Source organism: Cydia pomonella, chromosome 4, assembly GCF_033807575.1.
Source record: "Cydia pomonella isolate Wapato2018A chromosome 4, ilCydPomo1, whole genome shotgun sequence".
Classification (NCBI taxonomy): domain Eukaryota; kingdom Metazoa; phylum Arthropoda; class Insecta; order Lepidoptera; family Tortricidae; genus Cydia; species Cydia pomonella.
In genome coordinates, this window is record NC_084706.1 from 21,995,613 (window position 1) to 22,009,948 (window position 14,336).

The following is a 14,336-nucleotide window of genomic DNA, read 5'->3' on the forward strand; positions in this document are numbered from 1 at the left end:
TAGCTTTTAGGATTATTTATATTTACATCAAAAGGTCTGAGTCGGTTGGCATGGACAAGTTGATTCTTACCGGATTTCCTAATCAGGTAGTTTTCATTGAATCCAACTCTGATGACTTCACAAGGTCCTTCCCATTTGGGATCCAAATTGTTGGGATTAGGTGCTTTTACCAGGACTTTGTCGCCTAACGCAAACTTAGCTATGTTCCTAATACTACCATCATAACGCTCTTTGGCCCTTTCTTTCATTTTTTGGACGTTTTGGATTGCCACATCACGAGCTATTCTCAATCGTTCGTTAAGGTCTTTTATATAGTCGGCTGCTGAGTATTCTGGTACTGTTTTGAGTGAATAAAAGGGGCGTGGCTTGAAGCCGAAAAGTAGTTCGTAGGGCGTATATCCTGTGGAGTTATTGACAGATGTATTGTGGCAAATTATTGCCATGGGAATTATTTGATCCCAATTCTTTTGCTTCCTCGTTTGGTACATACGTATGTGGTCTCGTAGTGTACCATGGAATCTTTCAAGAGCACCGTTCGTTTGGGGGTGATAGGCTGTATTGAATGTCTGACTTGTACCTAGAAACTTTGTTAATTGTTTCATTAGTCCGTTCATGAATTCGGTACCCTGATCAGAATGGAACCGTTTGGGTACTCCAAAGTGTTGGCAAAAGTGAAGAAGATATTTGGCAACTGTAAGGGCTTCTTTGTCGGGAATGGGGTAAGCTTGGACGTATCTAGTCAGTTCGTCTTGTAATGTCAATATGTATTTATTATGATTGTCGCTAATATCGGAATATGAGACTAAGTCCATAGACACGCGTTCGAAAGGTTCTGAAGATTGGGAAGTTATGACCATGGGGGCCTTAAAAGTTCGTCTTTGGATTTTGTTACGTTGACAGATTTCGCATGAGTTTATATAATTTTTAATGTCTTCTGACATGTTTTGCCAAAAATAATTTTCGCGGATCTTTCTACAAGTTTCGGTAATACCTCGGTGTCCCAAAAGTGGTTCATTATGATATGTTTTTAAGATTTGTGGTATTTCTTCAGATGTGGGGTAATCAACCTTATTTTCACAGATTGTGACATTACAATTGTACAGCTCTGCCAGGTAAGCGGTGATATGTGACTGTTGATTTCCTCGTAGTTTGCATGTTTGGTGATGTTTTAGATCTGGGACGAACAGGGTTTCGGGATGGTTTTTTTCTAGACATACTAATAAAGACTTGAAATAACTTTCGGCATCCCAGGGGTCGTAGTATGAAGGTCTAGTATAACAAAAGTAAAGATTTTGTTTAGTTTCTGAGATTAGATGATCGGTTTCATAGATATTTTTACTTTTATCAGGGTAGGTACTAGTTTGTGGGCATAGACCTAGAGCTTCATTGAACAAATGATCGAGATCGGCGTTTTTGCATGGAATTGGAATGAATATATTTTTGTGTCGTGCGTCTAAGAGTCTTTCGGGAGTTGTTTTTAGCAAGTGAGAATTTGGTGTGCAACCTTGTGATACGTATTGTTCATAATGTGTTTGTAAGAAGTCATTTGAAATAGATTTGGAGTCATTGATTCCTATGTTGTTAATTGGTGGACGGGAAAGTGCATCTGCGTTAGTATTCATTTTCCCCGCTTTGTATATAATTTCGTAATCGAATTCCTCAAGTTTGAGCCTCCATCGAACGAGACGGGATCCTGGATCTTTAATTGAAAATAACCAAGTGAGAGGTTTGTGGTCAGTGACTATTTTGAACTTCCTACCAAAGAGGTATGGTCGGAAATGTTTAACTGCCCATACTATTGCTAATAATTCTCGTTCTATAGTTGAGTAGTTCGTTTCAGCTTTATTTAAAGTACGGGATGCGTATGCTATAGGCAAATCCTTACCTATTTCGCCTTGGGATAGGATAGCTCCGATGGCATGAATGGAAGCGTCTGTTGTGAGTATAAATTCTTTGCTAAAATCGGGGTATTGTAGTAGAGGAGTAGTTGTTAAAATGTTTTTACATGAATCGAACGCTTTCTGTTGATCAGGTCCCCAAATAAAAGGTACGTCCTTTTTTAAAAGGCTCGTCATGGGTTTCGTAAGTTTACTGAAATTGGCTATGAACCTACGGTAATAGCCTGCTAGTCCTAGGAATGACTTGATGTCTTTGCATGATTTGGGAGTTGGGAAATCTTGAACAGATTTTACCTTTTCAGGATTTGGCTTGACTCCTTCGCTGGATATTATGTGACCTAAGTAAGCCACTTCTTTTCTCAGAAATTCGCATTTATCGGGTTGGATTTTAAGGCTGCATTTTCTTAGACGATTGAAAACTTCGGTTAGTTTATCTTCGTGTTCTTGGAGACTGGATGCAAAAATAACGATATCGTCTAGATAAACGAAACACCGTTCACCTTGAAGGCCGTAAAGAACGCTATCCATTGCGCGTTGGAAGGTAGCAGGTGCGTTTTTTAAACCAAAAGGCATTCTTAAGAATTCGTAGTGCCCATATGGTGTATTAAAAGCGGTTTTTGGTATGTCCTTTGGGTCTAGTTCTATTTGGTGAAATCCGGATGCAAGATCTAAAGTCGTGAAGTAGATTGAATGACCTAATTTATCCAGTATGTCAGTGATATTAGGCAGTGGGTAACTATCTCCTATAGTGATGTCGTTTAACTTCCTGTAATCGATGACAACACGCCATTTTTGTTTTCCGGAAGCGTCTAATTTCTTAGGCACAACCCAGATGGGGCTGCTCCAAGGGGATGTACTAGGTCTTATTATATTTTGATTTAGCATTTTATCCACTTGGGTCTTAACTTCTTGTTGGTGAATTTGTGGAAATCTGTATGTTTTCGTATTAATGGGCGTATCGGAGGTAGTGGGTATGGAATGTTTTGTATGGTTGGTGAACGTCAAAGGTTCACCTTCAGTATAAAAGATATCGGAAAATTCTGTGACGATTTTATTTAGAGATTCTTTTTCCTCGTTATTAAGGTGGTCTTGTCTAATAAGTTCGTTTATATCTTTTCGGGGTCGAGTGTTTATATCATTACCGCAGTTAAATGTATGGAGATGGTACTGATCGAAGTCTACGTCGCTTATTGAGTTTACATGGATGGTGGGAATAGATATAGTTTTGTCTTCATTGCTAGAATTTACGCACGTTATTAAGAAATGATTATTTTTGATAACAACAAGCGCGTTTGGAAGAGTTAGGTGATCGTCAATGGATTGTTTGTCTACGATTGCTGTTCCATCTGAGATATCTTTAGTTTGGCAGGTGATAACAGTTTCTGATCTTTGTCTGAGGGTTTGTTTATTGTTGTCGATAGGAGGATTTGTAGAATCGTTTAGAGTAAGAAATTTGTATGTTCTGTCGCGTATTCGCAGGGTTTTAGATTCATATGAGATATCGACATTGAATTTGGACATGAAGTCATTACCCAATATGCCATCAGCGTGAATATTAAGGTTAGCTACGTGGAATGCGAACTTGGGCAATTGATCTAGGGATAAGTTACAGATGCCGTAAGTTTGGACGGTGGAGTTTGTGTTAGATACACCTATGATTGAGGCGATTCTAGACGTATCGATTTTATTGTTGCCGATTTTATCTTTATTTATGACTGAGATGGCTGCTCCAGTATCTATTAACAAGGTTATGGGTTCACCGTCAACATGGAATACACAATGTTTAAGATCTTCTGGGGGTATGTTTAACGTGTTTATAGTATATTCTTCCTGGGGAATTTTAGGCTTTTGCTTAGATTTTGATTTCCGCTGTGATTTTGAACGATGTTTTGATTTAGACGATTTTTCACTTTTGAATGGGGTATTCGTGATTTGGTTTAAATTCGATAGATTGTCCATTGATTTAGAGTTAGCAATGATTTGGGATGTTTCCTTAGAATTATTCTCGGAGTTCGTATTATTAGGGTTAAAAGAGGCTGTCGCGCTTATTTCTGGGGTATCGTTTGCATTTGAAGTTTGTTGTAATAAAGATTTCGAAAGAGATTCAGTTACATTGATGAATTGAGTTAGCAGGAAGTCGATGGATTTATGAAGCTCTAGTACTTGATTTTGTAACGTTATAGATCTGGGAGACTCTGAAGCTTGATTTGACGATGCAATAGATTTAGGAGGCTCTGAGACTTTACTTTGTATTGTCATAGATTTTGGATCTTGATTTAGCGATTTAGTGGATCTAGGAAATGGATTTTCTGTGATATTAGATTGTTCTGGTTGATTTAGCGATTTAGTGGATCTAGGAATTTGATTTTCTGTGATATTAGATTTTGGAACTTGATTTAGCGATTTAGTGGATCTAGGAATTTGATTTTCTGTGATATTAGATTGTTCTGGAGTTTGTGTGGATGCGTCGCGCAGGTGTCTCCGATAGACTGGGTTTGTTTGCGGTCGCATAACTTCGGCATTTAAAGTATTTGGAGATTGCTGAAATTTTGAAGATCTAGATGTATTTTTATCTATTGTAGTTGTAGGTTCTGCATGGTTTCGTAAAGTTCCGGGGCTGTGTTTTGTCTTGATGAAGTCATCGGGGTATTCGGGCAATATATCGAAGCGGTTCCCGAGTGAAAGCCCGTTTCCTCGGCCGCTTGTAAGTTTAAATTATTGATGCGAAGAGGGGCATTAGTAGGGCGTTCTATATTATGATTTTTTATATTATTATTGTAAGCTCTCTTTCTGCATTCAGAAATCAGGTGACCGGGTTTTTTGCAATAATTACACGTTTTTGTTGGCCTAAATGTGTTTGGTTGTGCGGTTGAAAGTGAAGATTGAGTCTGATTAATCGGTGGCGTTGGCCTACGAATGGTGCTACTATAAGCTGGGGTTCTAAATAGGACCTGACGTGCGTGATTCATGTTTTGAATCTTTTCTTCTTGAATCGCGAATGTACCAGCCTCGGACAAGGTGGTGAAACCTTTTGTCCTCAGCATCGAACCCAGATTAGAGCTCACACCATTTACAAATATGCTTAAGGCGGTTTCCTCAGTGCTGGTCTTCCGGCCGATCAATGATGCGTCAGAAACTTCGGCGGTTAATTTGTCGAGGATTTTATTACGGCATAAGTCAACTCTATGAAAGTAATCGGTGACCGATTCATTCGGTTTTTGGAATAATGATTGAAGCTCTAAGTTAAGATGTGTCAACGTTTTCGTTTGTGAGAATTTTTGAATTAGGAATGTTTTCAGCTCTGACCAACTTTGGTACCTTTTTGCAAATATATCTGACGAATTCTGCCCAGAAATTCTATTTAACGTATATGTGAGGATCACTGGTTGTTGAGATGCGTTTGCCAATTCAAAAGCGGAGTCGCATGAGCGAACGAACCTATAAACTTGCGCGGGTTGTGCTGTGTCGAAATCCGGTATTAACCGGAGGAGTGTGTTTAAAGGTATTGTTTCCGAATTGGCCTCATTTGATGTAGTGGGTGATGTTGTCTCTAGTTTGATTGTATCTTTAATTGCTGCTTGCGCGGCCATAGTTTCAGTGATTGGGGACATTTTTGATTAAATATATATGTCACAAGATAAAGAGATTTCGGATTTAAGATATATATAGTAGCCTGGAGATATAGGATGTGGGAACAGAGCAAACGTGTTTGGCCACTTACCACAGTAACGGGATCCAAATTTGCATCACGGAGCGTTGTTCGGCGAGCTGTTTGAAGCCCTGCAGGCACCGTCTAGGCTGGTGGCGATTTTGTCCTTAGCCCAGGCGTTGAGCTCGTCTGCTTAACGGCGGTGTGACGCGGTTAATGTATCCTACCGACTGCGCCAAAATTGTTATGTGGGGTGGAGTAAAACACAGTTTGACGGTTCAAACTAGACTGATTTAATTCGGGACGTAGTACTGCTTATAAGGGAGACAAGTCTCATTAGGATATTAGGATAAACATGAGAATAATAAACACATTATGGTCTCAGGACCATTTGAGATAAGTTAACACTAATGACAAATAACACATTAAGACATGAGGATGTTTACAATTATTGATGAGAAGTGTAAATAAAGTATTTAAGAAACTAATTATGATTTCAAAGTACAAAACTATTGGGAAAGGTAAACAAATATGTGAGTAGCAACTTAATAACTAAAACTAGGTATATGGATGGATCATATTATATAACATATTGCCAGACCAAGGTCTCCATAGACCGCGAGCCAGGAACAAATTTCCATGACGAATCTCCTCCCGGGCGAAAACTCGTATAATGGTTAACGGCTATGTATGATGAACCCTCGTGGACGTGAGCTGCCGCTCCGTTGGTGAGTTTAGGAATGGCAGCCACCGAAACGTGTAAAAAAAATTGCCATCGCCTCCCGTTTGATACTTTGTCAGATGATAGTTCAGATGCTATTGTTACTTAAATAAATCGTCAGCCGGTTATATCGCGGTGGTAACAACGTCAGCTGGTCGCTTGAACATATAAAAAATAAGCGATTTACCTTTTACCGTCTAACGCAGCGGCTTACGTGAGCAAATCACTCGCGAACGCGAAGCGGCACGGCGGCCCACTGCATTCGCGTTCGCAACGATACCGCCCTCGTAGGACACTTCCATTGGTAGGTATCAATCCTTTGATTCACCCACGCCGCGCCGCTTCGCGTTCGCGAGTTATTCGCTTACGTATGACCTATGGATAGGTCTTTAAAAATGATATTGAGGTTTCTAATATCATTTTTTTCTAAACTGAATAGTTTGCGCGAGAGACACTTCCAAAGTGGTAAAATGTGTCCCCCCCCCCGTAACTTCTAAAATAACAAAATGAAAAATCTAAAAAAAATATATGATATACATTGCCATGTAAACTTCCACCGAAGATTGGTTTGAACGAGATCTAGTAAGTAGTTTTTTTTAATACGTCATAAAATTAAAAAAAAAAAATTTTTTCATCAAACCCATACGTGTGGGGTATCTATGGATAGGTCTTCAAAAATGATATTGTGGTTTCTGATATCATTTTTTTTAAACTGAATAGTTTGCGCGAGAGACACTTCCAAAGTGAAAAAATGTGTCCCCCCCCCCCCTGTAACTCTAAAATAACAAAATGAAAAATCTAAAAAAAATATATGACATACATTACCATGCAAACTTCCACCAAAAATTGGTTTGAACGAGATCTAGTAAGTAGGTTTTTTTAATACGTCATAAATGGTACGGAACCCTTCATGGGCGAGTCCGACTCGCGCTTGGCCGCTTTTTTATAATTATTTTTTAATTAATTATAGAAATGTAATACAAAATGCTTCAAATCCCTTTTCATTGGGCTTAATTAAAAAATATTGAAGTAAATACTCGTAATAAATAAATAAATGTTATAGGAACATTATTACACAAATTGACTAAGTCTCACGGTAAGCTCAAGAAGGATTGTGTTGTGGGTACTCAGATATATATATAATATAAAAATACTTAAATACATTGAAAACGTCCATGACTCAGGAATAAATATCTGTGCTTATCATACAAATAAATGTCCTTATTGAAGAAATATGGTTTACCGATTTTTCATTTATAAAATATTACATTTCCAAATAAATTAACGTGGTAAACTTCCAAAACATGTCTACGAATATAAGTGTCGGCTTCATAAAAATTTCTGTCATAGACACCATAATTCGACGCGACAGGTATAACACTTTGCTTTTAGTATAGGATTTAGTTAAGGTTGCATATGAATAATTAAAGGAAATATTATCCCTGTAAATGCGTTGTTTATTTTTGCACTTGGAAGCAAGTAAATTACAGTTTCATAAAAATAGTATTTTATATAATCGTGATATAAGAGAGCTTTTCAGTCGAGTACCGTGTTTAGGAAAAGAAGCTTGCTAAGTTGCCTAAGTAAGGTACGAGATTAAAAAGCTTGAGTATGTTACTATTGTATACAATACTTTTTCTACGAGTCATATAAAATAAGACTTTTTTACTATAAAACCTACGAGTTAATAATGAATGAAAATTAATAAGTATCTCAGTAGAGAAAAATATAGTACAAACGTTATTTATTTGACTACGACGATTCAGAGATGTAAATATTTTGCAAGATTTGATTAAGTCGTGTTTAACTGCGTCTTCCACGGTCCAGAGACAACTGAGGCTAAGAATAACTAACTCGATTGCTGGTCCAATTAAAATCAGTACCTTCACTGGCAGGCAAGAAACCATAAATATTTTAATTCAAGTTTAGAACAAACATTGACGTCTCGGCAATTCAGCCAGGATCTGATTTGAAATCAACACACTTTGAATAGATAGAAACCGTCTCGATATTCTAAATTCGAATTTAAAGCTGTGTTTTAGTTAATTTATTTTCTTTGGTAAATGGATTAGGTACCGGCTTGGGAATTGAAAATTTAAGTAAGATTGAATTTGATTAAATAATAGCTATAGTGTAGCTCTACAAATCTTTACTTAGTGTAGATTTAACTTTTTAATTACATTTTTATATCAAGCTGCATAATTTAAATAAATATTTAATTATTAATTACTTAGTTGAATTTTCGTAACGAATTTTGTCGTACTTGTATTTCATTAAATAGATAAGCAATTAAACCCAAAAATTAAGCAATCCAAACATCGTTCCACATCAAAAATATCACGTCAACGGTTTTAAGATTTAATTAAAGGGCCGACAAAGGGTACGCACACCCATGATTGTCCCGCCGTAGTATAAAAAGGTAATAAGTCTGTTCACATTTGTTAGGCATTGAGTTGTTTGGTGACTAGGGCTACATAATTGATAAAAGCCACTCGCCTCAATGCGCCCGTATCCGCATCCCACCGAACCACCTTGCTCATCTTTTTAACCTCTTCATTCCCTTCATGTTTATGACCTCCTGGCAGCTAAGAGCGGTTTTGATTTAATTAACGAAAACCTAAATTTAAATATATTTTTGAGTTACTTCTACAAAAATAAAAATAATTGAATAACAAATAAGTAGTTGGCTCCGAAATTGCGTGACGGTAGGTTGTTCACTTGCTACTGGAGTTGGTGTAAGTAAAAATAAGGTTTTCTATAATGTAGATGCCTAAAATTAAAGGAAGCCCATTCATACCCTCGAGTCCTCACAAACCTCCACTAGAGGGGGTGGTCAAAAATGTAAAGGGCGAAATTAAATTCCGCTCGTGTCATAAAGTATAGAATTACGTCATTATGCGCAAAGAGAGATGCCGTGGACGTTTCAGGCTTTTTTAACGTTATTTAATATAATGGGACTTTTAGTCGTATTATATATAACCTTAAAGGTTAAATCTTAGTAATAGACACTTGTAGGCGTAATATTTCTAAACAGACATAGACAAAAACAGTCGATTAAACGTTTAGTAAGCGTTTAACCTGCGACGCACTACAAACGCTCATCGATCACACTGTTCTCAACTCTAATCCTCAGTCAATAAGAGCGTCAGCAATCGCATTCGTACTTTGTAATTTTACCCATAGACAATGAAGCACGGAAGACGCCATTACTGAACTAAGGAGTTCCAGATTCAAATCTAATACCGCGTGACGATCGCGCGCGATACACTGCGACGTTTGCTCGGGAATTCTGACATCTATCAAACCGACGCGACTCATTATGAACTTTACATTTTCGAAATATGGTCTATTGTTCTTTAAGCATATCTAACACGTGTTCTCACGGAGCGTTTGTGAGACAGTAATAGGAAAATTGTAACGGTTGACGTTCGTCAAAACATTTTTAGAAGAATTTAGACAGTATTTTTAAAGCGATAAGGAGTAAAATTGCGGTAGAGGACGGTAAATAAAATGTTGCCGCGGCGAAATGGACTGTCGCATATGTTTAAGGATGTAATGGTTTATTCTAAATTTAAACTGGTGTTATAATAGTGGTTATGTCACGACTTTGTGAAAGATACGAGGGTTGCTCCTTGTTTGGTGGAGTCGTGATGGGGCCATGAATGGACGGGAGACGTGTGTTTACGTAATTGTTTGGTTGCATCCGGTTCACAGATACCTATTTGTGGCTTCACCTCTTTATGTATCTACATTATCTTGGTCATATTGAGTTGTACTTTGAAAAAAATCTAATATTATTTATTAAGGTATTGCGGGATAGCGTAGCTAAGGGTGAATAACAATGTTCAATCACTTTTCACTAATACTATCATTGAAATAATGTATTTTTAAGAATGCAAAGAAAAGGCCTAGTGACACTGGTATGTAGGAATCGATCAGATTTGCTAAGGAATTGCCTCGAATATAAATACACCTTTGAATTTCCTCACGATTTTACGTTACGTGTGTGTAATAGCAATTTTTTTTATTCATTTGATAAAAGACAAATATAGAAGCGTGACAGATTGGTCAGAAACAAGACAAAAAGAATTTTAATCCAAGTAGCAAATTCTTACCTTTTTCTCCTGAAACCTTATTCAATCATTCCCTTCTAATTACGATGCAATCCAGATTCCGGTTTTTTTTTTTATACTAACCATTGTTATTATTGTCCATAGGTGAGTCTCAGCAACATGGAGATGACTGCAGCTACAGTTATATAAGTAAGTACCTACAACGCACGCGACCTATTTCCATTCACGCGGCTCATTATGAGCTGTGACGTCACTACTTGCGAGTGCAAAAAAGTTTTTGAATTTTCGCGGGGAATTAAAAGTCGTCAGGAATGCAACTTAAATTACTATGTTCATAATGCATTGGCTTTAACTTTAAGGGAGTAGGTACAGTAAATTATACTATCACATCATTTTAAATATAAGTAAAGGCTAGTCGTATGTTTGTTTATTTATTTAAACTTTATTGCACAGTAAAAATTATACAAAAAGCGAACTTAATGCTAGAAGGCATTCTCTGCCAGTTAACCCTTAGGCCAAACAGAGTTCAAGCAGTAGGTGAACGGTGTAAGAAATATTTACAATGTACTAGAAATTGAGTATGTTTGATCTGACTGGCCTAGTAAGCCAATGCTCCCGGGTTCGAATTCCGGTAAGGGCATTTATTTGTGCGATGAACACAGATTTTTGTTCCTGAGTCATGGGTGTTTTCTATAGGTGAGGTAGGGGAAGTGCGCCGTGCCGTCTAAGTGCGCCTACCTTGAATTTATCAAAAACTGCTTATATTCTACTAATATTACTAGTATTCTACAACACTCTTAGAGTCTAAGTGTTGTAGAATACTAGTAATATTAGTACTTATTATATAAGCAGTTTATATTCAAGGTAGGCGCACTTAGACGGCATGGCGCACTTCCCCTACCTCACCTTATTTATCTATATACGTAAGTATATCACCGTCCAGTACCCAAAGTACAAGCTTTGCTTAGTTTGGGGCTAGGTCGATCAGTGTAAGATTGTACAAAAAAAATTTTTTTTTTGCCCCCCAAATGTTGTTATTCTTTGGGAAAAGTTGTACAATCCTATCACTACAAGTACATTTATTATGTTTAAAGTTACAAAACAGAACAATAGTAATTATAATTTATTAAAATAATGTTGTAAATTCAATACCGAACTTACCGATAACATTTATTGTTTATACAAAAAACAATTTAATACCCGGAAAGGTTCAGATAGCAAACTCCAAGTTTGTAATAATAGAAACTCGTTCACCTTCCGAAGTAGAGACCGAATATTCTCTTATTTACGTTCAGTTGCGCCGGGAGCCAACAAATTATAACATTATGTGACGTTCCACAGTTAAAGGTACCTTATGGCGGTTGACGCTTACGTCGCGAAGCACCGCATTATTATTGGAGCGTCGTTAATAAGCGCCAACCGCCATAACGTACCGTGGAAAGTCGCACATGTATCTTTCGATTCTAACATCTCCCTCATCTAAGGGCGTAAAGCTAGGAAATTAGAAGGAAACAAAATATATCACCGAAACTTGCGACGCAAGATATGCCCATCGCACGCGTTTTTACCTTTTATCTCAACTAATATGAAAATTTTGCTCGTCAGAGTCCTCGGCTATTTTATACTAAAATTATACTTCGACGACCGGTCTGGCCTAGTGGGTAGTGACCCTGCCTATCAAGCCGATGGTCCCGGGTTAGATTCCCGGTAAGGGCATTTATTTGTGTGATGAACATAGATAATTTGTTCCTGAGTTACTGGTGTTTTCTATCTATATAAGTATGTATTTATGTATATGGTCGCCTAGTACCCATAGTACAACCTTGGCTTGTTTGGGGCTAGGCTAGTAAAATTGTCCCCAAATATTTATTTATTTATACTGATGAAAATAAAAATAAATATATAACTTTTTAATGCCCTTTCATGGATATTCTGGTTTTCGCGTAATGCTTTTGAAGTCAATGTGTAAATAAAATTCAATATAAAATCTTTTCGTTTCGTTACATTTCTTGCAGTGCATAACGTCGATTGTGAATAAGTGAATAACGTAATTGACTGGCATTCAGTTTGATAACGTCCACAGTAAAAACAATCTTGGATTCTCAAAGTTCCCTGGACTCGCTAACTCAGTTAATAAAGTTCCGCAACTCAATCTCACAACTATCGACGCGAAACTTTAAAAAATAATCAACTTCCTTGATATTCTGAATTTAATTATCTTTTCTAGACTAGTAGTAAAGTGATTTAAAAGTAAACTACAAGTATAAGTAAGCTTGAGAAACTTTTATTGGCTTTGTGAAGTTCAAAAGCTACACTACCTACTACTTTGTTTATAAAGTAATATAATACCCATACAAAACAGTAGCTTATCTAAACCTTGTTTATATGACCCTAATACTAACATAAAAGTTCGATTGCCCAATTTCGTCCAACCAACCTGTCATTTTAGTACAAAATTAATACGAAAGAGACAGGAGTCTTTGGTAAGGTTTTTATATTTAATTTGTAGTTTAATTTAATTTTGAATAATTTACTTGTGTGTGTAAATTAATTGTGTATGTGATATGTTTTAAGTGTGTAATAAATTTTGCTTTGAAAGCGAGGTGAGCGCGCAGCTAGTTCGCCGCGAGCGCGCAATGTGTTCGCCGCGAGTGCGCAACGAGTTCGCTGCTCGCGGTGAAATGTTAGAATGCGTGCTACGATAAACGACGACTTTTACACATAAGTATATCTCGCCAAGTAAACTGTGCTAAGTAGATTGGAGAAGGAAAATAAATTCCAACAGTATACTACTTACTACTGTGTCACGAGTCGGAAAAAGTTCCACAAACATATTCCTCGAAACATCTGAACTGTTGTATATAAATGACACGTATTTTACGCGTGAAATGTAGGCACAGCGTTGCCCTAAACATCTCTAAATCGCGCCACGTGCCTTGAAACCGAGACTCAAAAACATCCAAACTTAACCTTCCCAACTTGATATCACTCCGTTCATAAAACAACGAAACGCAACCTTGTTCTAAAGTACTAAAGTAGAATTTCACGCGAATAAGGAACTTTAATAAGAGCGTGCGGAAGTTACGGCTAGACATCTAAAGTTACATCACGAAGGTGTATGTTGAAGTTTTTCACTACAAGTACAAAGTTTATTGTTCGTAGAAGCGAAAATATGTCCTAGTTTGGAGTACACTCAAGTTTCAGCAACGTTCAAAATGTACTTGAGATCGTAATCGTATTTAAATAATTAATAGAATCAGGTGTTACTTTGCGGAAATCCATATAAACTCAAAAAGTTTTAGTACTTTTGCTGGAGGTTTGTTATATTCATTTTCGCGGAGGGAGGGTGGAAACATGAAATGATTGACTTTCACGTTATTATTTCGCGGATTAAAATAGTATTATTTTTGTTTTAATCGAAGTAGTTAATTTACGGAATATAACTTATCGTTTACTTTGTATATAATTACATATACATAGGGAACCTAGCACAACTTATGTACCTACAGCGATTAAATCCTTCTGTTGCGTCCTATAATTGACATGATGACAATAACAAAGAATCATGGAAATAATGGTTTCAATAAAACATATATATACGTTAATATGATTCTAAAAAATGTCTTGATTTCAGTATAAACATTAGGATTATCAATATTTTCGATAAAATAAAAGTGCAAAATTCTCCAATGGGCCATTTTCACTTCATGACATATTTCTTTGAGCAGCATAAACAACCTCATTGACCATACTCGTACGTCGTCCATACGTCCACACCAAAGAGTTTAGAAGTTCAAAAAAAAATGTTTTTATTTATTTCACCATTAAACATTTATTGCGTACAAAATTACTACACGATGTAAAGTAAATATTTATTTTGTTATTATATAAAGAAAATGCCAAATAATACGATATATCACTAAAAACTTTTTTAATTATTTGGCCGAATGGAACTATCAATGCCATGTTGGCTGTCGTAAACAGAAAAAAATCAA

At 36.7% G+C, this 14,336-nt stretch overlaps 2 protein-coding genes across 7 annotated transcripts in view; one reads left to right on the forward strand and one right to left on the reverse strand.

The window, feature by feature from the left end:
* LOC133517253 (teneurin-m) overlaps window positions 1–14,336 on the forward strand; it is a 777,194-nt gene that overhangs the window by 504,242 nt on the left and 258,616 nt on the right. For 4 of the 6 annotated variants that reach the window (XM_061850480.1, XM_061850473.1, XM_061850475.1 and 1 more), the window contains exon 2: window positions 10,486–10,530. The exons of 1 other annotated variant lie outside the window; for it this stretch is intronic. In XM_061850480.1, the coding sequence (XP_061706464.1) occupies window positions 10,486–10,530 (45 nt within the window). Of the gene's footprint in view, window positions 1–9,617; window positions 10,531–14,336 lie in introns of those variants that run through there. One more of the 6 variants, XM_061850476.1, reaches the window with a different exon arrangement.
* Window positions 4,195–6,068, reverse strand: LOC133517521 (uncharacterized). The gene has a single exon (XM_061850851.1). The coding sequence runs from the start codon at window positions 5,507–5,509 to the stop codon at window positions 4,472–4,474; it is 1,038 nt and encodes a 345-aa protein (XP_061706835.1). The 5' UTR covers window positions 5,510–6,068; the 3' UTR covers window positions 4,195–4,471.